The 26013-nt window shown below is 45.9% G+C and overlaps 1 protein-coding gene across 1 annotated transcript; it reads right to left on the bottom strand.

The window, feature by feature from the left end:
* Positions 1-4708: 4708 nt before the first annotated feature.
* OAT (ornithine aminotransferase) lies at positions 4709-25929 on the bottom strand. Its single transcript, XM_082721664.1, has 11 exons — positions 25813-25929; positions 20300-20386; positions 18716-18940; positions 15718-15942; positions 15517-15612; positions 11847-11974; positions 10497-10619; positions 9739-9867; positions 8673-8786; positions 7214-7358; positions 4709-5706 (listed from the first exon to the last, which is right to left on the bottom strand). The coding sequence occupies exons 3-11, from the start codon at positions 18912-18914 to the stop codon at positions 5546-5548; spliced, it is 1320 nt and encodes a 439-aa protein (XP_082577790.1). The 5' UTR covers positions 18915-18940; positions 20300-20386; positions 25813-25929; the 3' UTR covers positions 4709-5545.
* Between the last annotated feature and the right edge of the window lie 84 nt (positions 25930-26013).

The following is a 26013-nucleotide window of genomic DNA, read 5'->3' on the forward strand; positions in this document are numbered from 1 at the left end:
GGAGAAATACTGGCTTAATTCAAACCGCCGTTTCCTAAAGGACAGACAGGCGGGGACTCGCCGCAGGCCACGGAGGGAAGAGCCAGGCTGAAGTCCTGACGGTCCACCTGCCTGCCATCCCGTCCCTCGTCCCACACTTGTGAAACGATTGGCAATAGACCTCCGGCGGCTCTAGAATTCCTCAGCCAGGTTCGCGCAACCAGGTCCTCCCCGGGAAGGCCTGCAGCCCTGTGTGCTGTTTGCATACTTGATTTGAAATCACCCCAGGAGTCAGGACTCCCAGGTCTTTCTTAATAACATGGCTTGGCACTCAGGCGTCACTAAGTTAAAATGTTTTGTGATAAAAGGGAAGGTAGAAGAGATTGGGGGCTGGTGAATCCTACCAGCATCTTTGACCTTCCATTCCCCAAGACGAAGATCCACCCGTCGGGGCCACCAAGATCAGAAGCGCCCCCCCCCCCCCGGGCCCCCAATGGCCCATTCACACAGAGGCTGGAGCCGCTGTCCTGATCAAGCTGCTTTGAGCCAGGTTCCGCTCTACCCCCCACTTATCTTTAGCCACCACCATCTGCTCTGCACTTGGGTTTTGTGATGCAAATTATAAAAGCCATATTAGCTCAGATATTTCATTAGCAATTCGCTGGACTAGACTAGTGCATAGGGGGAGAAAAATCTCATTTGCACGTTAATCAAAATAACGGCTCCTCTGAAACATTCTCTATGCACGAAACAGTAGAGTAAGTCCTGAAATATATTTTCAAGTTTTTCCTAAGTGGACTAAGCTGCTTTTTTAATGTATTACTCATTTGAATGGCTCCTGCTGGTATTTTTAAGAATCCATTGCCCAAGTTAGGAACAAATTGAAAAATGCTTTTACACACATTTGGGGCCACTCTTTAGACGAATGTAGGCATTGTCTGTCCCCAAACCACGAGTCCCTGAAGCACCTGGGACTACCCCCGGCCTCCCCACAGAAGCCTCGCCCAGGCCACTCAGGGCTCCAGGCCTCCACCACCTTATTAAGTTATTATTTTATAATAATAACTTAATTATTATTTTAATAACTTAAGGCAAGTTTCTTTGCCCTAAGATTTCATCTTCTCATCTGTGAAATGGGAATGATTGTATCTGTGGTAAAACAACACATTTGGAATAGTGCTTGACACATACCAGTTAATAAACGTGATTGCTTTGAACCACTGCCTCTCCTCTGGGCCTAGCCAAGTGGTACTAAGTACTTTTCAAATAAATGTACTGCCTGGGGGCGCCTGGGTGGCTCAGTCAGTTAAGTATCTCCCTTCGGCTCAGGTCATGATCTCAGGGTCCTGGGATTAAGTCCTGTGTTGGGCTCCCTGCTCAGCGGGGAGTCTGCTTCTCTCTCTCTCTGCCCCTCCCACACCCCTCTAGTTCTTTCTCTCTCTCCCTCTCTCTCTCTCTCAAGTAAAATCTTCAAAATAAGAAAAATAAATGTACCCACCAAAAAACCACATGAAGTCCTTCTCTTTCACCACTGGACCCCCAGGGCAAGCCCAGTGCCTGGCGCGATGAGTTGGGTGAATGACACCGACATTCACACTCACACATGCACACGTTCACTTCAACACCCATTTTGCAAAGGTTGCACATTAGTATCCCCCAGGGGAGTGTTCAGTACAGTTGCCCAGGCCCTCTGCCCAGAGATTCTGATGCAATTGATGTGAGGTGAAGCCTGATGTTGGTATTAATTTCTTCCAGCAAGTCAAGCGACCCTTGGTCAAGTATTAAGCACAGATCTAAACCTACAAGTGGCCCCCAGATGGTGTGCTCCCTCCTGTAGGGAAGAAGCTGGGGGCTTTAAATTCCTAGTGCCTCAGATCCACTGTAATTTTTTTGAACTTTTTTTTTTAAGATTTTATCTTATTTGAGAGAGAGAGAACAAGCAGTGAGGAGGAGCAAAAGGGGAGAGAGAGAGAGAGGCCGATTCCCCACTGAGCAGGAAACCCGACACAGGGATCAATGCCAGGACCCCAGGATCATGACCTGATCTGGAAGCAGAAGCCCAAACGACTGAGCCTCCCAGGCGCTCTTCAAATGCACCATCATCTTGCCTCACGTGCTAGCTGAGCTAAATCAGATGTCTTCGCCCAACCCGTTTTCTTGAGTGTGCAATGACAAATTTAGATCAGGTGTCCTAGGAAGTCAAAATGCAAAGAACAAATCACCCTTAGGGTGTCTTATGGGCTGAATCCTGCCCCTCCCCCAGATTAACAGGTTGAAGTTCTAATCCCCAGGACTTCAGAATGTGATTCTATTTGGAGATCAGGTCTTTCAAGTGGTAATGAAGTTGGAATGAGGTCATTAGAGTGGGCCCTGGCCCAGTGCAACCGGTGTCCTTATTGTCCTTATAAGAACACACACACAGAGGAAAGACCATGTGAGAGCCGCCCCAGAAGAAACCAGCCCTGCAGACACCTTGTCACCAGGCTTCGAGACTCCAGAATTGTGGAATAAATTTCTGCCATTTAAGACATCCGCGGTAGTTCGTTAGGGCAGTTCAGCCAGTCAACACACGGCGCGTGACCACTGTAAGTGCGAAGGAACACCTGCATTATCCTTCTTTGGGCGATTCAACCCAGGGCCTGTATCCGGGCATCCCACACTGTCCGTGGCTTCTGCTTTAGGCCACTCCTCCCCTTCGGGTCGCACCAGCTCCATCAACTCTGCCTCTGGTCTCCCCCTCTGGCTCGCACCCTCATTTGGAGGTTCCCTCTTCCTCCCATTGAGAGTAGTGGGGACCTCTGAGTGGGATCACAGTCCCTAGGCCGAATCTGCTCCTTTTAGGTTAGCAACTCAGATTCCAATAGGCCTCTGACAGGCTCTATGCCGGGACTTGACCCATTTCATTGCATTTAACGCTCAGACCTCTCCGGAAAGGTATTAATTATCCCACTTCCTCTGAGGGGGAAATTGAGGCTCTAAAGACAAGTCTATAGCTCCCACATTCCAAAACCTCTACCTCCTTCCTGCCTCCCCACTACCTGGGCTCCCCATCACCAAGCTCCGCACTCACTCCACAAACTAAAGTGAAGCGAGCACCTGGGTCTTTCGGTCTCCTTCTCCACACCCCCACCCCACGCACTACGGTCCCCGAAGGCACGGCTAGCAAACCAGTAAGCATGCACTGGGTGAACACGTCTGCAACATGGCCCCGGCATGCTTTTCTAATCTATCTGGCCTCATCCCACATCTCTGCTTCCTACCCTTCTTCCAGGGATGCCAAAGGAATTAGGGACTCCCTAACATCCCACCTTCTCGCATGCAGGGTTCTAACTGTTCCCCACAGCACCCTGTGCTTTCCTACAGGGTCCTTTCTCAATCTAGGCCCACAAAGGATTTAGCAAGAATCTTGTGGATCTGTTAAATTCACCCAGGCTTCAGGGCTTCTCGGATGGGTGAGAATTGGTGAATGCCCATCGACCTGACTGGGGCCTGATGGTCATAGGCCTGAAGTCAGCATCAGCATCCGATGCTGGGACCCCCAGGTACTCGCTGGAAATGCAGCATCTCAGTGCGGTTCACACCGAATCTGGATCTGTGTTCTAATAAGAGCCCTGAGCCGGGTTTCTGAACCCCGACTGCAAACAGGATCCTCTTGGGGAACTTGAAACTTACTGGCGCTTGGGTCCCACCCCACAGCCTCCCACAGCCCCAGCGATGCTAACGTGAAGCCTCAAGGCCACCTGGAGGTCCAATCAGGGGCCTCCGGGGGTTTGTAGGGAAGGCTGAGAGTACACTGGAGTGCAAACCCGGGATGCAGAACTGGCAGCCCCTGAAGGTCTCGGGAGGAAGGTCACGCTCCAGTGTGCATGTGTCACACAGACCTGTCGAGCCCCTGCCAACACTTCAGTCAGAAACCCCCAGCCAGGGGTGCCTGGGTGGCTCAGTGGGTTAAGCCTCTGCCTTCGGCTCAGGTCATGATCTCAGGGTCCTGGGATCGAGCCCCTCATCGGGCTCCCTGCTCAGCAGGGAATCTGCCTCTCCCTCTGCCTGCCTCTCCCCCGGCTTGTGTTCCCTCTCTTGCTGTCTCTCGGTCAAATAAATAAATAAAGTCTTTGGGGGGAAAAAACCATTCCCAGGACACCTGCTGCCCTGTCGGCAGAGCCCAGGATTCTCAATCTCAGGGTTATAGGTTTGAGCCCCTTGTTGGCTGTAGAGATTACTTAGAAATAAAATATTAAAAATACACAAAAATAGGGGCGCCTGGGTGGCTTAGTCAGTGAAGAGTCTGCCTTCAGCTCAGGATGATCCCGGGGTCCTAGGATCGAGTCCCGTGTTAAGCTACCTGCTCGGTGGGGAGTCTGCTTCCCCCTCTCCCTGCCACTCCCCCTGCTTGTGCTTTCTCTCTCTGTCAAATAAATAAGTAAAGTAAAAATCTTTAAAAGTAAAAATAAAATTACAAATAGATAAAAATAAATAAAAGTTCATTCCCTTGACACAGCAATCCACCTCTAGAGACCTCCACAAACACAGACTGTATAAACATTAAGCAGACACAAGCTTTGTTTAAAGAAGGAAAAACTAGAAACAACCCAAGTGTCCCCCAATATGAAATAACACATCCACATGACAGTCCCTACAGACTGAGATAAACTTGAAATTACTGACACAGAAAAGCCTCCAAAATACTATGTTCAGATAAAAAAAGGAAAAAGAAAGTTGCACAATACCATGCATAATAAGGATACTTTAATAAAAATGGTAAATACCACTATAAGCACAGGAAAAAAGCAATTATTGTCAAAGGGGAAAAGGGAATATAATAGACTTTCTTTTTATAATTTCTATTTTTCTAAATATCATCAAAGACACTGAAAGGCTCTTAGAAAAACACACACAATAAAGAACATTCTCAAAGAGCTTAAAAATGTTAGGTAATCAGTGACACTGCCATCATAACAGACACTTTAAATAGAGGCTTTACTTTTAATTTAAAGAAAAACAAAAAATAAACTCTTCTTACAAATTCTATCACTTAAAACATAATTTGAGAATGTTAAACACTAATTTCTAATTAAAAGTTACATTCATGGGCTACACCCTGGTGTTGGCCAGTACGAAGTTTCCTTAAATCTTAGTGTTTTATTAAGCTTAACCATTAATCCTTCCTAAAATTCAATGATTATAATTTAACTTTATAAGGTTAAGCAAGTCTTCCACGTACGACCCCATATCACTTTTTCAAATATGAAACATCTGTATCAGTATGGAAATTATAAAAACATATAAATTATACTGAAGGGCTTGATTAAAAGGCTCTCTATATACAGTAGGTACATTTCACTTCCAGAAAGAATACACGCACACAGAAACTTCATCAGAGAGGCCTTTCCATTCTCTTACACATTACACAGCTGTGTTTATAAATGCCATTCTATTATGCATGAACTGAAAAAAAAGACATATTTTAAAAAGTCCTCGAAGACGCTGGGGAGTGGTGCATGCCCACGTGAGGCACGGGGACCACCGTCCCCAGCTGCACGGGCACCACTGAGAACAGTCGCTCCCCTCAGAAGGACAAGATGGTCTTGTTAATGATTTCCACCGACTCCTGGATCTCATCCTCCTTGATCACAAGCGGAGGGGCAAACCGGATGATGTCGCCATGGGTCGGCTTGGCCAGAAGTCCGTTATCACGAAGCCGCAGACACACCTTCCAAGCATCATAATCTAAAGAAAAATGGCCAAACACGTGCGCTGATCAGAGACAGGGGTTTTGGGCAGCCCTCGTGGTACAGACGGGCAAGAGCCGCCCGGCGGAGGAAAACTGCCAGGGCCTGCTCAAGAAAGACGCCCGGAGGTGCAAGCTCACTCTGTCCTTATTCTTAAAAATGAGGTCCTTTTTCAGCAAGTGCATAATTAGGTTTGGATGGTACGATCAGACACAAATCTGTTCATTTTTCCAAAAATGAAAAAGACCAGGCTGTCATATTAACCATGAGGAACCAGCGAAAAAGACTTTGGGCAGGACACAGAGAAGTTAGCTGGCAGGGAATGAACACTACTCAAACCCCGCGAACACTATACACTCCTCAAACGGATTTGCTTCCTGAGCTTGTGGACAGAGACTCTGCTCACTTCAGACGATGATTCCCAACCCTGGCTGTGCGTCCGAGTCACCGAAAGGATACGGCCAATGCCTGGGCCGCCCCCAGACCCATTAAATCAGACTCTCTAGGGGAGAGGCTAGGTTTGGATCAAGTTTTTAAAAGTTCCTGGGGGGGGGGAATAAAATTTAAAAATAAACAAAAAATAAAAGTTCCTCAGGGGGCACCGGGGTGGCTCAATGGGTTATATTTTCGGCTCAGGTCATGGTGTCAGGGTCGTGGGTTGAGCCCTGCAGAGTCTGCTTGAGAGCCTCTCCCTCTCCCTTGCCCCTCCTCTGACTTGCTGCATGTGCTCTCTCTAAAATACATCTTTTTTTTTTAAGATTTTATTTATTATTTGACAGACAGAGATCACAAGTAGGCAGAGAGGCAGGCAGAGAGAAGTGGGGGGGAAGCAGGCTCCCCGCTGAGCAGAGAGCCCAATGCGGGGCTCAATCCCAGGACCTGGGGTTCATGACCTGAGCCGAAGGCAGAGGCTTTAACCCACTGAGCCACCCAGGCACCCTCTAAAATAAATCTTTGATAAAATAAAATAAAAATGAAAAGTCCTGAGGTGATTCTGAAGTGTTGCCAAGGTCGGAATCGCTGCTTTAAAAGAAAGGGTTACCACAGGAAAATCCGGCAGGGAGCCCTTGAGGGCTAGTCCCGAAAAAGCACTGAGACAGCCCACACTCCGGAAGCGCGGTGCGGGGGGGGTCTCTGATCACCACCATCGCCCGCACTTGTCACTGTGACCGCTGCTCCTGCCACCTTTACCCACGTGCAAAGTCCAGGAGGGAGGCGGGGAAGACATCGAAGAGGAAGCTTCCCAAGAAACTGCTGTGTGCGGGCTGTACCAGCAGGCAACGGGCCGCCTCCGAGGGCTGTGTCACTAACTCAAGGCAGAATAACAAGTGACGTCACAAAGTACGTACGTCCTACCTGGAGGAAAGGGCTCCATTTCCAAAGACCATCAACAGAAGTCAGATGAGACTCTGCCCAACAGACCTAGTCAACAATTTCGACAGGGGAACCCAATAACCAGAGAAAACATAAAAATAACATCTGGAGTAAAAAGTTTGTGTCCGTACCTTTGGTTTCTCGAATAACGATAGCATTTAGCAATCCTTTCCCCCTGACGGCAGTGACAATGTCAGACGGCAGCTTCATGAGCTCATTCCTCAGGATATTACCCATTTTTTGTGCATTTTCGGCAAGGTTTTCTTCTTCTAAAACCTGTGATGAAAGAAAAATTACATAAATGCTAAGATTGTCCTGTTTCAGGCTGTTCTTTGGAAGGGAAGGGAGTGTGGACAATAAGCGAAAGAACACGACCAGATAAAGACCAGAGTCACTGCACTTTTTTTTTTCTTAAGATTTTATTCACTTTTTTGACAAAGAGAGAGAGAGAGCACGCGAGAGAGAAAGAGGGAACACAGGCAGGCGTTGTGGGAGAGGGAGAAGCAAGGTTCCCACAGAGCAGAAGAGCCCGATGTGGGACTCGATCCCAGAACCCCAGGATCATGACCAAAGCCAAAAGCAGATGCTTAATGACTGAGCCACCCTGATGCCCCTGAACTTTTATTCCTGCTTTCCAAAGCCAGTATATCAGTTTCATTTTTCTTTTTTTAAGTACACTCCGCATCCAGTGTGGAGCCCAGCATGGGGCTTGAACTCACGACCTGGAGATGAAGACCTGAGCTGAGACCAAGAATCAGATGCTTGGGCCACCAGGTGGCCCAACCAGTTTAGTTTCTAATTAAACATACAAAGCTCAAACAGAACCTTGCTTTAGTGACAAATCCATCATCAATCTGATTTCACAGCAAAATAAGAGTTAATATTTGTTTAATGCAAGTGATATCTTATTAGTTGAATAAATCAATGGATTGAATATACTTTAATTTTTAAACTACAATAGTTTCCTTTACTTTTTTCCCTCTAAAAAGCCCTTCCTTGGACATCACATAATTTTGTGCCTTGTGGTAGGCTCCTAAGAAATAAGTCTAAAAGTGTTCAAATCTACACTTTAAAAAAAAGTCGGGGAAGGGGGGGGTTGCCTGGGTGGCTCAGTCAGTTAAGCCGCTGCTCAGTCAGTTAAGCCGCTCAGGTCATGACCCCAGGGCCCTGGGATCCAGCCCCATGCTGGCCTCCCTGCTGAGCAGGAGTCTCCTTCTCTCTCTGCCTCTGTGCATTCTTTCTCGCTTTCTCTCAAAATAAAATTTAAAAATCTTAAAAAAAAAAAAAAAAATAGTCCCCAGGCCAGGTCTGGTCACAGAATGAAAGCTCCGAGAACTACCCAAGGCCTCCAGGACGAAAGCCCCAAGTGACTGCAACTCGGAAGACCCCAAAGATTCCCATCCGCTAGACCAAGGTTGAATCACTTTTTGAGAATGCCGCGCCCCTGGAGTCCCTCCTCTGGACTGGTGTTCTCTGATTCCTGGCAATCCTGTTACATTTCTCAGTACGTCCACGGGCTCAAACTTAAAAGTCACATCGACACGACCCAGACAAATGCACACCAGACAAACGGTCTGAAGCGGCCATTACCTCCAGGGCTGCGATGGCCACTCGGCAGCCCAGCGGGTTCCCTCCGTATGTGGAGCCGTGCTCCCCCGGCTTAATGGTCAGCATCACTTCGTCGTCGCACAACACCGCCGACACCTGCAAGACAGAGAATTCAGGACCAACTGAGTCACTTCCCAGACTAACCGTTCCCACTCTCAGCACGCCGGGAACACAAGTACTTATGAAGCTGGTTTTAAATGTGCCATGAAGGGCGCCTGGGTGACTCAGTCATTCAGCATCTACCTTCAGGGCAGGTCATGATCCCAGAACCCTGGGATCGAGCCTCGCATCAGGCTCCCCACTCAGCAGGAAGCCTGCTTCCCCCTCTCCCACCCGCCCTGTTTATGTTCCCTCTCTTGCTGTGTCCCTCTGTCAAATAAATGAATAAAATCCTTAAAAAAAAAAAAAATGTGACATGAAGCTTCCACAAACAAGGGCTACACATCTTTCACTGAAGTTAACCGGGGACTAACTGGTGACACCCCAGGCCTGGTGTGAGCTCGTCAGGCACACTTCGATGGCTCCGAACCAGAGCATTTCAGAACCAAGAGGAAAGCACTTTCTGCAATGACAGAATTTAAGAATTCTTTTCACTTGCAAAGTGAAACACCTGGTTGAATTGCCTAAAAAACCATGTCATACTCTACATTCAGAGACTTTACAGGCCATCCAGTACCAGTGACTGGTCTGAACAGTAAACCCAATGAAGAAGCTACGACAAAACACTACTTTTCCCCAACCTCTGCATGAATCAGTCATGGCTGTAGACAACTGGTCACGCTAGGTCTCCAAACAATGGGAAAAAACACAGACTTCTACAGAAGTTCTTCTGGGGTAAAATCTTTCCATCCAAAATAGACCCCACGGCAAATTCCAAGGTACACGCAGGTCTCCCGTTCAGGTTAACTAAGCCTATCAAGCCCCTGGAACCCTGAAATATTTCTATTACACATTCCAGGTGTCTTGCAGTGCACTTTTTCCAGGGCCCTGTGAAGGACAGACTTCACAGGAGCAGTGACTAGAGAGAGAGGCTGAACCTTCAACTCACAGGGTATAGGCCACCAGAAAGGGCCTTTCCCAGAAGAACCACATCAGGTCTGACGCCTTCATAATCCACAGCCAGCCACCTGCCAGTTCTGGCCAATCCTGTCTGTATCTCATCGGCAATAAACAGAACCTGTTGGGAAACAAGAGAATACGTTCATTACTGATACTGTTTCCGCAGGGCCAACAGTGAACTCTTCCCCACACAAATCTGGCATTCTGACATTCCCTCAGATTTATGAGAATCTTTTAATTACCAACATAATTTCAGCAGCATCCTATAAAAATCTGCAGACCCACAATTACCTCCTGTATCAGTCCACTCCCTCCCCAAGGCCCATTCTGCCCTATTCAGCAAGGTTTGGATAGAACTACTCTCTGGGAAGATATTAACTCACTTGCTTATTCCAAACATGTATTAAACAGTTACTTCTTCTTAAGTATGTACTAGCTTGGTGAGAAGAGGAAGGCAGCAGAGGGATACAACCAGGGGCCTGGGGAAGCTCCCACCACAGGATGCGGGAGAGGGGAGGAAGGAACAACCTTTGGGCCCAGGAAGTCTGCAACTCTGCCTGGGCCCGGGCTTGGCCGGTTTCCAGAGCTAGCAAAAAGAGCTCTTCTGTGCAGGCCACTGATAGAGCATACTAGAAAGTTCTGAAGCTCTCAGAATGAAGTCTCCCCCTAGTGGAAAAATGATGTCATCGCTGCTTCCACCCTAGCAGCCCAGCCCTAAGCAAGGTAGGCAGGCGGAAGGTGGGTGACCTGGTGCTGGGTGCAGAGCTCTCGCACGCCCATCAGGTAGCCGGGGTCCGGAACGACGACGCCCGCCTCACCCTGAATTGGTTCTACCATGAACGCCGCAACGTTTGGATCCTGAAGAGCACGCTACCAAAAAATATGAATACGTTTTAGTAACTTTCTTTTAAACCTATTTGGTTAAATAGGCTAAAAATGGCTTAAATCTGAAATCACACACTGCATATATTTTTACGTTAAGTATGCAAATTAAGTTTCCATACTAACTTATATCTGATGTCAAAGTATAACATATCTGGGTGGCACGGGCGGTTGGGCATCCGACTCTTAATTTTGACCCAGGTCATAGCTGGGGTCTTGGGACTGGGACCACAATCAGGCTCTGCACTCCAGGCAGAGTCAGCTTGGGACTCTCTTTCCCTCTCCCCCTTCCCTACCAACATGCACACTCCCTCTTCTCTCTCTTAGAATAGATGAATAAATCTTAAACACACACACACACACACACACACAAAATATAACATTTCTTATACTCAGTTACCAAAAGCTCCAAATACTTGAGCTTTAATCTACTCTATCCTATTTTTTTTTGTTTTTTTTTTTTAAGATTTTATTTATTTATTTCACACAGACATAGAGAGAGCACACAAGTAGGCAGAAAGGCAGGCAGAAGGAGAAGAAGCAGGCTCTCTGCCAAGCAAGGAGCCCGATGCGGGGTTTGATCCCAGGACCCTGGGATCATGACCTGAACCAAAGGCAGCCGCTTAACCAACTGAGCTACCCAGGCGCCTCTTTCTTTTTCTTTTTTTAAGATTTTATTTACTTGACAGAGAGAGAGCGTGCACGCACAAGTAGGCAGAGCGGCAGGCAGATGGAGAGGGAGAAGCAGGCTCCCCACTGAGCAGAGAACCGGATGTTCTATCCCAGGACCCCAGGATCATGACCTGAGCCGAAGGCAGATGCCTAACCAACTGAGCCATCCAAGCACCCCAAAAACATAGCTCTTAAAAGACATTTTCAGTGACTCTTTTTATTTTAGAAGTCCTCCACTCATAATTTTAAAAGGCTAGCTGAAAACTGAGTAATTTTATCTAATAAAGTAATTAAACATACACTATCCAAATCACTTATGCAGGACACGGAGGGAAAGTAGCTGGTTCTCAGGATTAGACCATAGTACCTGACCTCCCTGTGCTGGAAACTAACTGGCCATTCCAGAGACCAGTCTGAAATCTTGGCCCAACTTACGTTAGACAGACATTCATTACAGTCCCACATCTATTTTCAATCCATACATTCAATAAATTTCATTTACATTTACTCTAAGCTAAAGCACTGTGGCGCTAAGTGTGATACCTCAAGAGCGGGCAGATCATTGTATGGAATGATTTCAAAACCGGGCATAAATGGTCCAAAACCATCATAACTGCTTGGGTCTGTGGAACTGGAAATAGCAGACAAAGTTCTCCCCCAGAAGTTTCCAGCTGAAAAGGAAAAATAAACAGACATTACTTTAAACAAACCCCCAGATTTAATAAGCACTGTCCCCAAAAACTACCTTAGTAAGTTTGATTTTTTTAAAAATGCAAGTTTGCAGGGCGCCTGGGTGGCTCAGTGGGTTAAGCCTCTGCCTTCAGCTCAGGTCATAATCTCAGGGTGGGATCGAGCCCCACATCAGGCTCTCTGCTCAGCGGGGAGTCTGCTTCCACCTCTGCCTACTTGTGATCTCTCTGTCATATAAATGAATAAAATCTTTTTTAAAAATAAAAAATAAAATAAAAATGTGGGTCTGCCTTATAGAGCTTCCAGTGAGCTTTCACTTGTTAAAATAAAACCAGATATTAGGGAAAGAAGAAAAAAGGGACAAAAACCTGATATCAAACATCGTGGCTCACACAACCACCAAGGCCTGCCCTTGCCATTGCTACTTTAGGCACTCCTCTACTGAACCTACGACTGTAATACACAGCCCCAGAGGATAAACACTTATTTTTTTTTTTTAAGATTTCATTTATTTATTTGACAGAGAGAGATAGCAGAGATGGAACACAAGCAAGCGGAGTGGGAGAGGGAGAAGCAGGCTTCCCAATGAGCAGGGAGCCCGATGCAGGGCTCGATCCTAGAAGGCTGGGATCATGAGCTGAGCTGAAGGTAAATGCCTAACGACTGAGCTACTCAGGCGCCCCAACACTTGTCTTTTCTTTCAGTAATCTCAAACCCTAACAACTGAGGCATTCAGCACATGTTTTCTAGACACGGTGCATTTATAATAGTAATAAAAGAAAAAGAATATCCTTTGTGGGAGAATTAGTATTTTCCTTTCAAACACCCAACACTAAAGAATGAACTTAAAATTTCATCTTCTGAAACACCCTCAGGCAAATCTAAACATTCAATTTTTCCTTCCTTGGTATTATAATGCACCAAATGACTGATACTGTTCTTTGTTCAGGAACATCTTTTTATCCATTAATTTATTTCATTAATAAGTTTAAGGCCCTACTATGTAGGTTAGGCATTGTTCTCAGTGTTGGGGATAAGAGGGATCATCATGGAGCTTGCTTAAATGCCAGAGAGAAGAAACACCATAACCTGAATCAGAGTAAAGCAAATGCATAAGGTAATTTCAAATAGGTTACATTCAAGTAAGGGAAGAAACAATGTAGAGTAACAACAGAGAGGCTTGGGGGCTCCCCCACTTTTTTTGTTTTTTAAATAGCTTTCTACCACCTCTACCAGCACCAACTCAGTTAACCCAGTACTGAATTACTGTATTTTGGCATAAAGCATCCCTAACCATCACTCTTGCAAAGGATCTCTCTCCTATGACGGACCCCCACTCTCCTTGTCCACCAGTCACAGCACACTGATAGGACCACGCTTGTTTGCGAGAAAAGGCACCAGGGGCGCCTGGGTGGCTCAGTTCAGTGATTTTATGATTTTGGCTCAGGTTATGATCTTGGGGCTGTAGAAATGAGCCCCACGATGGGCTCTTAACTGGGCATGAAGCCTGCTTAAGATTTTCTCACTCCCTCTGCCCTTCCCACTGCCTCTGGAGTACACTCCCTCCAAAGAAAGAAAGAGAAGAGAAGAGAAAAAAGAAAAGCAACTGCACCCATCAGACCAGGTGCTCTCCTCCGCGTAGGCCCAGCAGCCTCCTCTGTGGCTTACTCTGCAGGTGTAAGGGAATTTCAGTTGGGAACAGCCTTTCTGTCTCTACCCCACTGACTCACCAACTGCTTCAGTACTCAGGAGAAAACACCTTTGTACCTTTTGCTAATATTTAAGAGACTAATACAGTCTATAAGAATGACATTGACCAGAAATGCCACTGTTGTTTGCAAGAAACAGTTATGCTGGGGCGCCTGGGTGGCTCAGTCCTTAAGCGTCTGCCTTCGACTCAGGTCATGATCTCGGGGTCCTGGAATCAAGCCCTGCATCAGGCTCTCTGCTCAGTGGGGAGCCTGCTTCCCGCCCCCCCTCTGCCTGCCTCTCTGCCTACTTGTGATCTCTGTCAAATAAATTTTAAAAATATGTAAATAGGGGCGCCTGGGTGGCTCAGTGGGTTAAGCCGCTGCCTTCGGCTCTAGTCATGATCTCAGGGTCCTGGGATCGAGTCCCACATCGGGCTCTCTGCTCAGCAGGGGGCCTGCTTCCCTTCCTCTCTCTCTGTGATCTCTTCCCTTCCTCTCTCCTACTGTGATCTCTCTCTGTCAAATAAATAAATAAAATCTTTAAAAAAAAATATGTAAATAAAACAATAAAAATAAAAGTTTTATTTATTTGAGAGGGAGAGTGTGTATGAGAAGGAGAAGGGGCAGAGGCAGAGGGAGAAGCAGACTCCTCGCTGAGGGCTTCGATCCCAGGACCCTGGGACAATGACCAGAGCCGAAGGCAGAGGCTGAACCAACTGAGCCAGCCAGGTGCCCCCCGCACTTTATTTTTTTAAAAATGAAAATCAGAACTTTACAAAAAAAGTCATAACCTTTCAACTGAACACCATTATAAAGATTCCAAGGGTCAGATGACATCACACAGAGGAGAGACCGGTGGTTCCAGAGAGAAAGGGCGGGGGGCACGGATGAAATCGAGGGCCTCAAGGGCACACTCAGCACAAGGTGCACTGAGGAACGCACAGAACTGCTCCATCACCACATTATACACCCCCAACTAACAGGACACTGTATGGTGATTATACTTCAATTAAAAAAAAATGAGTAAAAAGTACTAGTTATAACAAGTAAGAGGGCAAAAGGAAGCTTCTGGAGGTGGTATAAAGGGTAGCGGCATAGACAGACGGTGGTTTCGTGGGTGAACACCCATCTCTGAGCTCAGCAAGTTGTCCACATTAATTACACACACATTTTGGTACATCAAAAACTAAAAGGAAAATTTAAATAAACAAATAAAATGCCAATAAGGGGTAGGGTGGGGAAGAGGAAATACTAGCAAGGCAGGGGAAGGGCAGAAGGAGAGAGAAAATCTTAAGCAAAGGATTCCATCATCTGAAGTAACTCTTCGTCTCCTGAATCAGTATCCACGTCCTTCCTCTCAACCATTCCCAGCAATCTCTCCAGGGCAGCTGCAGCCCTCCTCTTCCAACAGCTTTTGAGGACATGATACAAAACTACATCAAATACTAAGATGCAAATTCCATATCACACCTAGGATATGGCCCTACTCTAACACAACACAAAATCAACAACCTGCCAAAAATGCTCTACCATCTAATTAATTACCATCTAATTAATGAGAAACCTGCTATGAAAAAATTCTGATAAACAGATGATAAATAAATCATATAGTCCCTCACTTTAGGGAGTGAGGAATAGGAAGTCACTTAACAGGAAAAAAACCCATTTATGTAGAAATCTGCAGAAAGAGCCCCGGAAAATCTCTCAATTTTTATGAAACATTTAGCAAATAATGTATCACAGATGAAGCAAACACTGGAAATACTCCAGTGATAATGAAACAGTAATGATATATGCTGACATCACAAAGGTTAATGCTGAATTTCACATACCTGCAAAAATAATCTTCGCCTTGTACTTTGGAATACCCTTAACAGTATATCCCCACCTACGAGCAAGTTTGCAAGCCGTCTCTCCAGCCTCTACTCCTATTAAAGAGAGAAAATTTTTCAGTTTAAAAAAAACATTTTAAATTATCAAAAAGTTGTACGATTGTTTTCTTGGCTATTTAATGTAAAAATGAAATATTTTACCTGTATTCATAGGAAGAACTTTGTGGTAGTTGAAAAGTTTAGTAACATACTCTTCGTATTCACCAAGCACGTTATTATAGAAAGCCCTGGATGTTAAGGTCAGTTTGTCTGCTTGACTTTTCAAAGCGTTCACAATCTTTGGGTGGCAGTGCCCTTGGTTGACAGCACTGTAAGCACTCAGGAAGTCAAAGTATTTTCTGCCTTCTACATCCCATACGTAAATACCTAAATATATAAAGAGAGTCATTTTAGAAAATCAGTGAGCTACGTAAAGTTCAAAGATTAAGACTGTTGGCAAGCCTTCTGAATACCCACACATGAACCTTTACTTTATAATACAGAATTGTGGCTAATCATGTTTTAGCTCAAACATAGTCAGGTTGGTTAAAAATAATCTGATTTATAAGGAATTCTATTTTATATGCCCAGCTTGAAATTACATATTTAACCAGAACACCATAACATGAAAAGTTTTATAAACTCTGGAGTGACACCCTCACTCCTAGAAAATTGGGGTTTGGAATTTAAAATCAGAAGTTATACATAACCGAAAAATCGTGATTAGTTTTAACTATCAACAGAAGGAGAAAGAGAAAATATACTTCCAAATCGCACACCCATCTGCTAAGGGTCTAGTATCCAGAACACTTACAACTCAACAACTAACAACCCAATTCATGGGTTCGGTTAAGTGGCTGCCTTCGGCTCAGGTCATGATCCTGGAGTCGCAGGATCGAGCCTAGCATGGGACTCCCTACTCAGTGGGGAGTCTGCTTCTCCCTCTCGTTCTGCCCCCCCTTGCTCCCCCATTCCTGTCCCCTCTCTCTCTCTCTCTTGCTCTAACAAATAAAATCTTTAAAAAAAAGACACACAAACACAATTCAAAAATGGGCAAAGAACATGACTGGACATTTCTCTAAAGACATACAAATGACCCAAAAGCACATGAAAATCAAGATGCTTCAATATCTCGATCACTATAGAAATGCACATCAAAACCTCAGGGATAGCTTCCACATTCGTAAGGATGGTTGAAAAAAAGAAAAAAAGAGAACAAGTGTTGGCAGGACAAGGAGAAACCGCCACTCGTGTATACTGTAAAAGGCGCAGCAGCTGTAGCGAATGGCCAGCACCTCCTCAGCAAGTCACACAGGAAGTTACCATCCACAGCCAGGTACATACCCCAAAAGAGTGGAGGACAGGTGTTCACACAAAAAGCCATACACAAACGCTCAAGAGCAGCACTACTCACAACAGTCAGGAGTTGGAAACAACCCAAATGTCCATGAGCTGACGAATGGATGAAGGACACACAGTCTACCCGCGTGAGGAAGGATTATTCAACCGTAAGCAGCAACGGACTACCACCACACGCCCCAACACGGCCGCCTTGAAAATGTCACACTAAGTCAGAGAAGGCAGACACAGAAGCCCACATGCTGCGGCCGTTCCGCCATCCAGGACAGGCAAATCCACAGACGGAGTCAAGGTCAGCAGCTGCCAGGTTCTAGGGAGACGGGAGACTGCAGAGTGACTATTTAATGGGTGTAAGGAGTCCTTTGGGGGTAATAAAGTCTCAGGACTAGCTAGAGGAGATAGCTCTATGGTACTGTATATGTACTTAATGGTGCTGAATTGAATGATTAAAATGGTAAATTTTAAGTTATGTATGCTTTAAAAAAAATTTTTAAGTTGACTATAGATATTAGAATATATTGGGCAGCTGGGGGCGCCTGGATGGCTCAGTGGGTTAAGCCGCTGCCTTCAGCTCAGGTCAGGATCTCAGGGTCCTGGGATCGAGCCCCGCATCGGGCTCTCTGCTCAGCAGGAAGCCTGCTTCCCTCTCTCTCTCTCTCTCTCTGCCTGCCTCTCTGCCTACTTGTGATCTCTGTCTGTCAAATAAATAAATAAAATCTTTAAAAAAAAAAATGCCTTTAAAAATATATTGGGCAGCTTACCAGCTAACTTTTACCATGTATTTAACATACTGTCTTAGGTGCTGCTGAGCCTTATCTCATCAAAGAAAACCTATTGAAAAAACAAAACAAAACAAAAAAAACCTAAAAGTGTGACCATCCTACAGTACAAAGATATGGAAAGAGATGCTTGGATTTAGAATCAGCCCAAGCTAGCACATACAGAACCAGGTCTTGACCCCAGACACTCTGCTAGTACAATTAACATTTTTTTTTAATTTTATTTATTTGACACAGAGAGATCAAGAGTAGGCAGAGAGGCAGGCAGAGAGAGAGGGGGAAGCAGGCTCCCCGCTGGGTAGAGAGCCGATGCGGGGCTCAATCCCAGGGTCCTAGGATCATGATCTGAGCCGAAGGCAGAGGCTTAACCCAATGAGCCACCCAGGTGCCCCAGTACAATATTTTTACTAACAGTTCCCAAATTTGTATTATAGAAGTCTAGATTTTCAGCTGTTCAAAATCTAGATTACAGTGGTGGTCCTAAATAAATACAGCAAATGATAAAGATGTGTAATACTCTTATACATCATCTTCTGGCCCAAAGCTAAGTAATAAACTTTGGTTTTATTAGGTTAAGGCTGTTATTTCAAAATGTGCATTAAATCACCACTTGGCAAATATCAGTAATCATTTTCAGGTAGAGAATAATTAATGGATGCTAAAAGTGTGAGTAAAAGTTTGCAGAATCTCAAATCATGTCCCCACAAGATATTCGAAAGGGCAAAACAGTATCTCTGCAGTGAAGAAGGCTGGCGGTCACTACCTCACCAGCCAACTTTCCTTAAGGATCTTACATTCCTTCCTGGCAATGTCCATCATGACGAAGACTGAATGAGTTCACCTCTGTATTCCCCACAAGTACCTAAGACAGCAAGCACTAGACACTCATTAAATGTTGAATTAACCATATCTGCCACATAGAAATGCATCTAGCAAATGTACACTGAAAAAATTTAAAAGCAATTTTTATAAAAAGTTTCAAGCAAAAGGGAGAAGGGGCATTGGATTAATTCAAAATGTACCTTTTCCTCTCTCCAGGGCTACAGGTAAAGGGTGGTAGTTGTGTGCCCCATACTTGGACTCTCGCTCAAAGATGTAATCAGAAGATGGAGGACCTTGGATTGTCCTTTTAGTCGCAACAGACGTAGCAGAAGCCACTGAGGAATGAACTCCACGACGAAGCACAGCGATGGTCTGCAGATGAGCTAGTCTGGAAAACATCGTGCTCTTCAAGTAGAAGCACCCACCTGTTCAAAAAAGGAGAGAAGGCAGTGAAAGTAAGAGTCTTCCCAAAGTCCGTGTATGTCAGCCCATCACGTGTTGAGTATTTACTGAAGTCCTCCAAAGAATCAAGAAAATAAGGGAGAACAAAGACCCAGTCCTTGTGATGGGAAGCTTAAGGGAAATAAACGTGGACATGTTTAGACTCAAACCTGATAAGGACTACAGCAGGATGTGCACGAAGTACTAGAAGTAAGGAGGCCAGGATAATAGGTAAGAAAACCAAGAAAAACTATGGATGGGAGGTCAGAGGCTTTGACTGTCGCATTCTTCTGTAACACTCGAAAGGTTTTTCTTTTTCTTTTTTGTGACAGAGATCACAAGCAGGCAGAGAGGCAGGCAGAGAAAGAGGAGGAAGCAGGATGCCCGCTAGCAGAGAGCCCGATGTGGGACTCGATCCCAGAACCCTGAGATGATGACTGAGCCGAAGGCAGAGGCTTTAACCCACTGAGCCACCCAGGCGCCCTTCGAGAGTTCTTTATTAAGCACACATACTTTTTTTTAAGCCATCGGTGCTGAGAGTACATCAAGGCCAAGGAACTCACCCTGGGGACTCAGGCAAGGTTGCACAGCAGAGGAGCTGGAGAGGTGGTACCTGATCTTGTGGACTGAGCAGCTGTTATAAAGGGACTACTGTGGGGCAGGATCCGTTCAGATGGGCAGACCCCCCCCCCCAGCATACAGATCAAATCAGGGAAGGAGGCAGAATCAGCCCCACACTGGGCTCCCTGCTCAGTGGGGAGCCTGCTTCTCCTCCTCCCATTGACCCCCCTTCCCGCTGCTAGTGCACTCTTTCTCTCCGCCTAATAAAAAAATAAAATCTTACAAGTTGCCAGGGGGCCCCTGGGTGGCTCAGTTGGTTAAGCTTTGGACTCTTGGTTTCCAAACAGGTCATGATCTTAGGGGCGGGGCTCCTCGCTCAGCACAAGTCTGCTTGTTCCTCTCCCTCCCCCTCTGCTCCTACCCCCTCACGCAAAGGGAGGTAGGGGCTCTCTCTCTCTCTCTCTCTCTAATTAATAAATAAATAATTTTTTTAAAGTTGCCACACACTAAGCACACTTAACTATGTCTATATTTTTTCTTATTTTTTGTCTATACCTATTTTTTAAAAAGACTACTTAAGTCATGCTTAGACAGAGTTCTCTGAATGACAAGCCAAATCACACAACCTCCTAGCACTCAATGTGAGCTGCCAAATTAGCAAAAACTTAATACTTGGAGCTTGGCTTACTTCCCTTTCAGCTTGGCACAATGTGGTAAATCCAGTATGTTCAGGAATTCACAGTTACTAAACAAAATCCAGCACTCCGTTTGCCCAGACTCACCGACTATCCTTTCTTCCCACGGTTCAGATGAGAAGACAGATTTTTAATCTGAGTTCCAGGGATGGTGTTCAGAGGGTCCAATAACTCCTGAAATAAAATGCAGAATCATTCGCATAAGTTTTTTCTCCTAAGGAGAAAGTCCCTAGCTCTCACCGGGTTTTATCTGGGAGAGGAACCTTATATAGGAACTAGTAGACATGGGACAGTGGCTAGTAAAATGCAAGGTCTAGCTATACAAAATGATACAGAACTTCCCTAAAATACTACTGTGAAGTCTAAAACCTATTTCTTGGCCTTTTATGCTCTGAACGCAGTAAGAATTAATGTTCTATTTGACCAACTAAAAAATTAACACAATTTCTGCCTTGATCAAATTAGCAATAAAACATAGCATTCCTTCATGGTACTCTGAACTAAAACCCCTTTTGAAAAGAACTACAGGGGTGCCTGGGTGGCTCAGTCAGTTAAGTGTCTGCCTTCAGCACAGGTCACGATCCAAGGGTCCTGAGATGGAGCCCCACATTGAGTCCCAAATGGGGCTCCCTGCTTAGCAGGGAGCCTGATTCTTCCTCCTCTGCCGCGCCCCCTGCTTGTGCTCTTTCTCTCTCAAATAAACAAAATATTTTTAAAAAGAAAATAACTATAGCCATTATCACAGCCTCTGAAGGGTTTGTACTCTTAGACCAGTAACTTCACTCCTAAAATCCTATCATAAATACTCAGGAATGCAGAGAAACATTCATGCATAAAAGATGTTCATCAACCGGAGAATGGATAGACATAATCGCATACATAACAGCATGTTGTCATTTAAAACCACTGTAGTATAACAACACGGAGAAGTGTTTTAGGATGTGGTTAAGTGAAAAAATATATACGATATGTTCAAGATTATAAAAAAGTCACATAATGAAAAAACTACCTGAGAAGGCACAAAAATGTTCAGTTATTATCTTTCTACTATTCTGTATTTCCCACATTTATAATCAGAAAGAGTTGTTACAAGTGAAGCTGAATGTCTGATAGAGAAAAAGCTTAGGCAACATACAAAACAAAACTAAGGGGAAAGGAAGTGTTTGAGAAGCTATGAGAAAACAGTCTGTGGTTAAAGAAAGGCAGAGGTCATTTCCCCTAGGAAGTACAACCTGGATTACAGCAAGTAGGTCTAGAAGTTTATTTGTATGAGACGGGGTCCAATTCTAAAATAAAAACTACTCTCCGTAATGATTTTGCTATTAAGGTCTGCAGCTTTGTGACTAGAAGCTTGCAGAGATGCACTATGAAATGAACTTACGTATTAAAAAAAAACCTAAATACCCTCTTATTTAGCATTTTTTTAAGCTCAACTCCAAATGTGGGGCTTAAACTCAAACCCCAAATCAAGCATCACATGCTCTACCAACTGAGCCAGCCAGGTGCCCCCTAACTGGCATGGCTTTTTTTTGTTTGTTTTTTGTTTCAGATCTTATGTATTTATTTGACAGAGAAATCACAAGTAGGCAGGGGGGAAGCAGGCTCCCTGCTGAGCAGAGAGCAGTATTGCAAGTGAGAGGAATTTTTGAAATTATCTAAATTCAACAGTCTTCATCTTTCTTTTTGTTTTTCTAAGATTTTATTTGACAGATCACAAGCAGGCAGAGAGAGGAGGAAGCAGGCTTCCCGCTGAGTAGAGAGCCGGATGTGGGGCTCAATCCCAGGACACTGGGATCATGACCTGAGCTGAAATCAGAGCCACCCAGGCGCCCCAATGGTCTTCATCTTATACAAGAAGTTATTTGCTCAGCTAATTTGCAACAGAATTGAGATAAAATATCCATTTATCTGTGAAGTTCAGTCTTACTGAAAAAATAACTTACTGATAAAACAGTAACATTCAAACATTACCATACTCATTCTTAAGGCTTTTAAAATGAACTCTGGATATTCAACTGGGAAAAGTCCTGCAGTAGGTATGTGATGATGTAACCAGAATCTGTACAAATACTTCTAAAGAACCTTCTGGGGCACCTGGGTAGTTCAGTTGGTTGGGCATCTGCCTCTGGCTCAGGTCATGATCTCAGGGTCCTGGGATCAAGCCCCACTTTGGGCTCCCTGCTCAGCAGGGGGCCTGCTTCTCCCTGTCCCTCTGTGGCTCCTCCTGCTTGTGCGCCCTCTCTCAAATAAATTAAATCTTTAAAAAAAAATTTTTAAGTACACTGTACATTAACTAACTGGAATTTAAATAAAAACTTATTTTTAAAAAGCTCATTTCATTAAATTTAATGGCCTTCAAGAGTCAAAATAGTATGTGTAGCCTGACCAGTCCAGGCTGTTGTCATGTGGTTAACCAAGGCCCAAACTGGGGGCGGGGGGGGGGGGGCTGTTCACGCAGGGGAGGGCGGCAAACTGCTACTGACAGAAAATTTTGACATTGTTTTCAGAAACCTACATAATTCACAAAGCCCTTCTTCAAGCTATTTTACTCCCATCTATCTAGTCTATCTTGTCTCCATGAAAACATACCTAAAACAGAATGTCGATAAACAGCTGCATTTTGAAAATTCATCTAATTTAGCATGCACTACGAAATACTATTTTTTTTAAATATCTCTAAAAGAAAAACCAGAAGTTGTTCAGCAAAGCTCATCAAGCCACTTAAAGGGGCACCTGGGTGGCTCAGTGGGTTAAGCCTCTGGCTTTGGCTCAGGTCATGAGCCTGGGGATCAAGCCCCACATAGGGCTCTCTGCTCCTCAGGGAGCCTGCTTCCCTCTCCCTCTTCCTCCCTCTCTGCCTCCTTGTGATCTCTCTCTCTCTCTCTCTGTCAAATAAATAAAATTTTTTTTTTTAAGATTTTATTTATTTGAGAGAGAGAGCGAGCATGAAAGGGGTGAGGGGGCAGAGGGAGAAGCCGGCTCCCCGAGCAGAGGACCTCATGTGAGACTTGATCCTGGGACTCCAGGATCATGACCTGAGCCGAAGACAGTTGGTTAACCCACTGAGCCACCCAGGTGCCCTTTTAAAAAACTTTTTATAAAAGCCACTTAAAATATTCCACTTGTAATTTGGCTTTCCTATATTGGTCATATATTTACTTTTCTTGAGGTAACCATTCACAAATACAGTTTTTTTTTTTAAGTTCTGCCAAGAAAAATTTGTTGGTTTGGGTTTTTTTTGTACGTAATCTGGCTAAAATTCAACTCAAGTGCGTCATTGGCACAAACATCTTAACCATTACTATTGAAAAAGGACTGGCTCTGCCAGACAACACCCTCCACACACCTCCAAAATCTAGTCCATTCCTATTTTACTTTTTTTTTAAGTGGGCTCCATGCCCAGCGCAGAGCTCACGGGGGCTTGAACTCAACCACCTACAGGTCAAGAGCTGCCTAACTGACTGAGCCATGCAGATGCCCCAATTTCTCTATTTTAAAATATATGAGGGGCGCCTGGGTGGATCAAGCCCCACGTCAGGCTCTCTGCTCAGCAGGGAGCCTGCTTCCTTCCTCTCATTGCCTCTCTGCCTCCTGTGATCTGTCTGTCAAATAAATAAAGTCTTTAAAAAAATAAAATAAAAATATATGAGATTCAGGGGTACCTGGTGGCCCAGCTGGTTAAGTAGCTGCCTTCAGTGGGGTCATGATCTCAGCGTCCTAGGATAGAACCTCACCTCATCCCAGCTTGGGCTCCCTGCTCAGCAGTGTCCCACCTCCCCTTCCCCCTCTCCCTCACCCCACCCCCAACTGCTCATGCGCGTGTTCCCTCTCTCTTCCTCTGGCATAAGTAAAAAAAAAAAATTTTTAAAGTACATTTATTGGGCATGTGGTAGGCTCACTCGTTTGGCCATCTGCCTTCAGCTCTGGTCATGATCCCAAGGTCCCTGGATGAAGCCCAGCATCAGGCTCTCTGCTCAACAGGGAGTCTGCTTCTAGCTCGGACCCTCTCCCCCCACAACTTCCTCAAATAAAATCTTCTTTTAAAAAAAAGATTTTTCTCTTGAGTGCTAATATATGCAACTGTTGGATCACCACATTGTACACCTGGAATTAATATAACACTATTTTAACTACACTGGAATTTACATTTTTTAAATGGTTCATTTAAAAAAAACAATAACAAGGGGCGCCTGGATGGCTCAGTCGTTAAGGATCTGCATTGGGCTCAGGTCCATGATCCCAGGAGGCCTGGCCCCTGACTCCTTGCTCAGCAGGAAGCCTGCTTCTCCCTTCCACCACCACAACCCCCCACCCCCGCCCCAGGTAGTCTCTTACTATCTCTCCTCTCTCTCTAATAAATAAAATCTTTAAAAAAGAGGAACTCTACTTTCATACTTGCATCTTTTTCATAATCCGGAACTAGATTCTCTGAAGATGAAACCAAGATATTCTAATGAAAGAAGTCTATTGTTTATTTCAAATAGGTAAGATAAAGAAATTGGTTTACATAAATAACACTTCCAGGTTCCAACTGAACCAGTTTACCTACAGAAACTTACAAACCCAAAGAGACTTAGAATTGCGAAAATTACAGATTAGTAATTTATTAAACCCAATTCATTTCAAACACGCCTGCTTTCCTCCCTGAATTTATCACCTCCCTTTATTTACCTAAGAGGTAAAACAGAAACCAAGTAGGAAGAGTTACAAAAGGTGGAGACCACAGGTTCCTGAGAAAGAGTGCCCCACTGATTTCAACCAGAACTTACTGATGCTCGCAAAGACCCCTAAGGATGAAGTCTTCATGCTGAAAACCCTGTTGGCCCCAATCCCTTGACACCATCCAGTTAGTCTGCACGTTACTACAGATAAGGCTCTACTTCTGTAATTTTTTTATTTGGACAGATTGGAGGGAAAAAAGATGTTGGGGGCGGGGGAGAGATAAGCAGATTGGGGGCAGGGCCCAGGCGCTACCCGGAAGGATTCGAACCCTTTTCAAGGGTCTCTCTCCATCCGGGCCCTCCACCCCATTACGAAAGTCACCCGTTAACTGAGCAGCTCCCCCACATCCAGAATGCAGCCTCTGGTAGACCTCGGGAACCCAGGGTCCCCGAGGTGCCCGCAGTGCCCGGAGCCTCCTCCCCACGCGCCGGCGCCCAACACCTTCTCCCAAACCCGAAGGCACGCAGCCAAGGCGCTGGGGGGCTGCGGGCCGGGAGGGCCGAGGGCCGAGGGCCCAGGGCTTAGGGCCAAGGGCCGGCCCGGCTCCGCCTGCCCTGGCAGGCGGAGGTGCCACATCCTCAGCGTCTCTCAGCCTCCTGCCTCCTTCGCCCGCCCGCCGCTCCCGGCCGGGATGCGCCGCGTCCCCGCCCGCCGAGGCTGCGCGCCCGCCCGCTGCCTCTGCCCCACGGTGCCCGTCGCCCGCCACGTAAAAGGGCCGCAGAGGCGGAGCCTGCCCCCCGGTCGAGGCCCAGCGCGCCCCCTCAGCCCGTTCCCCCACCCCCGGGCCCCCGACCCGGGACTGCAGCCGCCCGCCTCGGCCGCCGGCCAGGACACCCCGGTCCCGGCTCCAGCCGCGGCCCCTCCGCTAGCGCGGATACCTGGCTGGGCCTCCGAAAGCCGCCCGGGACACGCGTCGTCCCCAGCACAGCAGCGCGACGGCGGCGCGTCACAGAGCCTAAGACTCGGCTTCCGCCCCGCCCCCGGGGCGCCCTCGCCATCCATTGGCTGGCGGCGGAGGGCTGGGCACCAATCGCCGTGGGCCCGCCCTCCGCCCCGCCCGCCCCGCTGCCGCTCCGCGC

Source organism: Mustela nivalis (genome assembly GCF_964662115.1).
Source record: "Mustela nivalis genome assembly, chromosome: 2".
NCBI classification, from domain to species: domain Eukaryota; kingdom Metazoa; phylum Chordata; class Mammalia; order Carnivora; family Mustelidae; genus Mustela; species Mustela nivalis.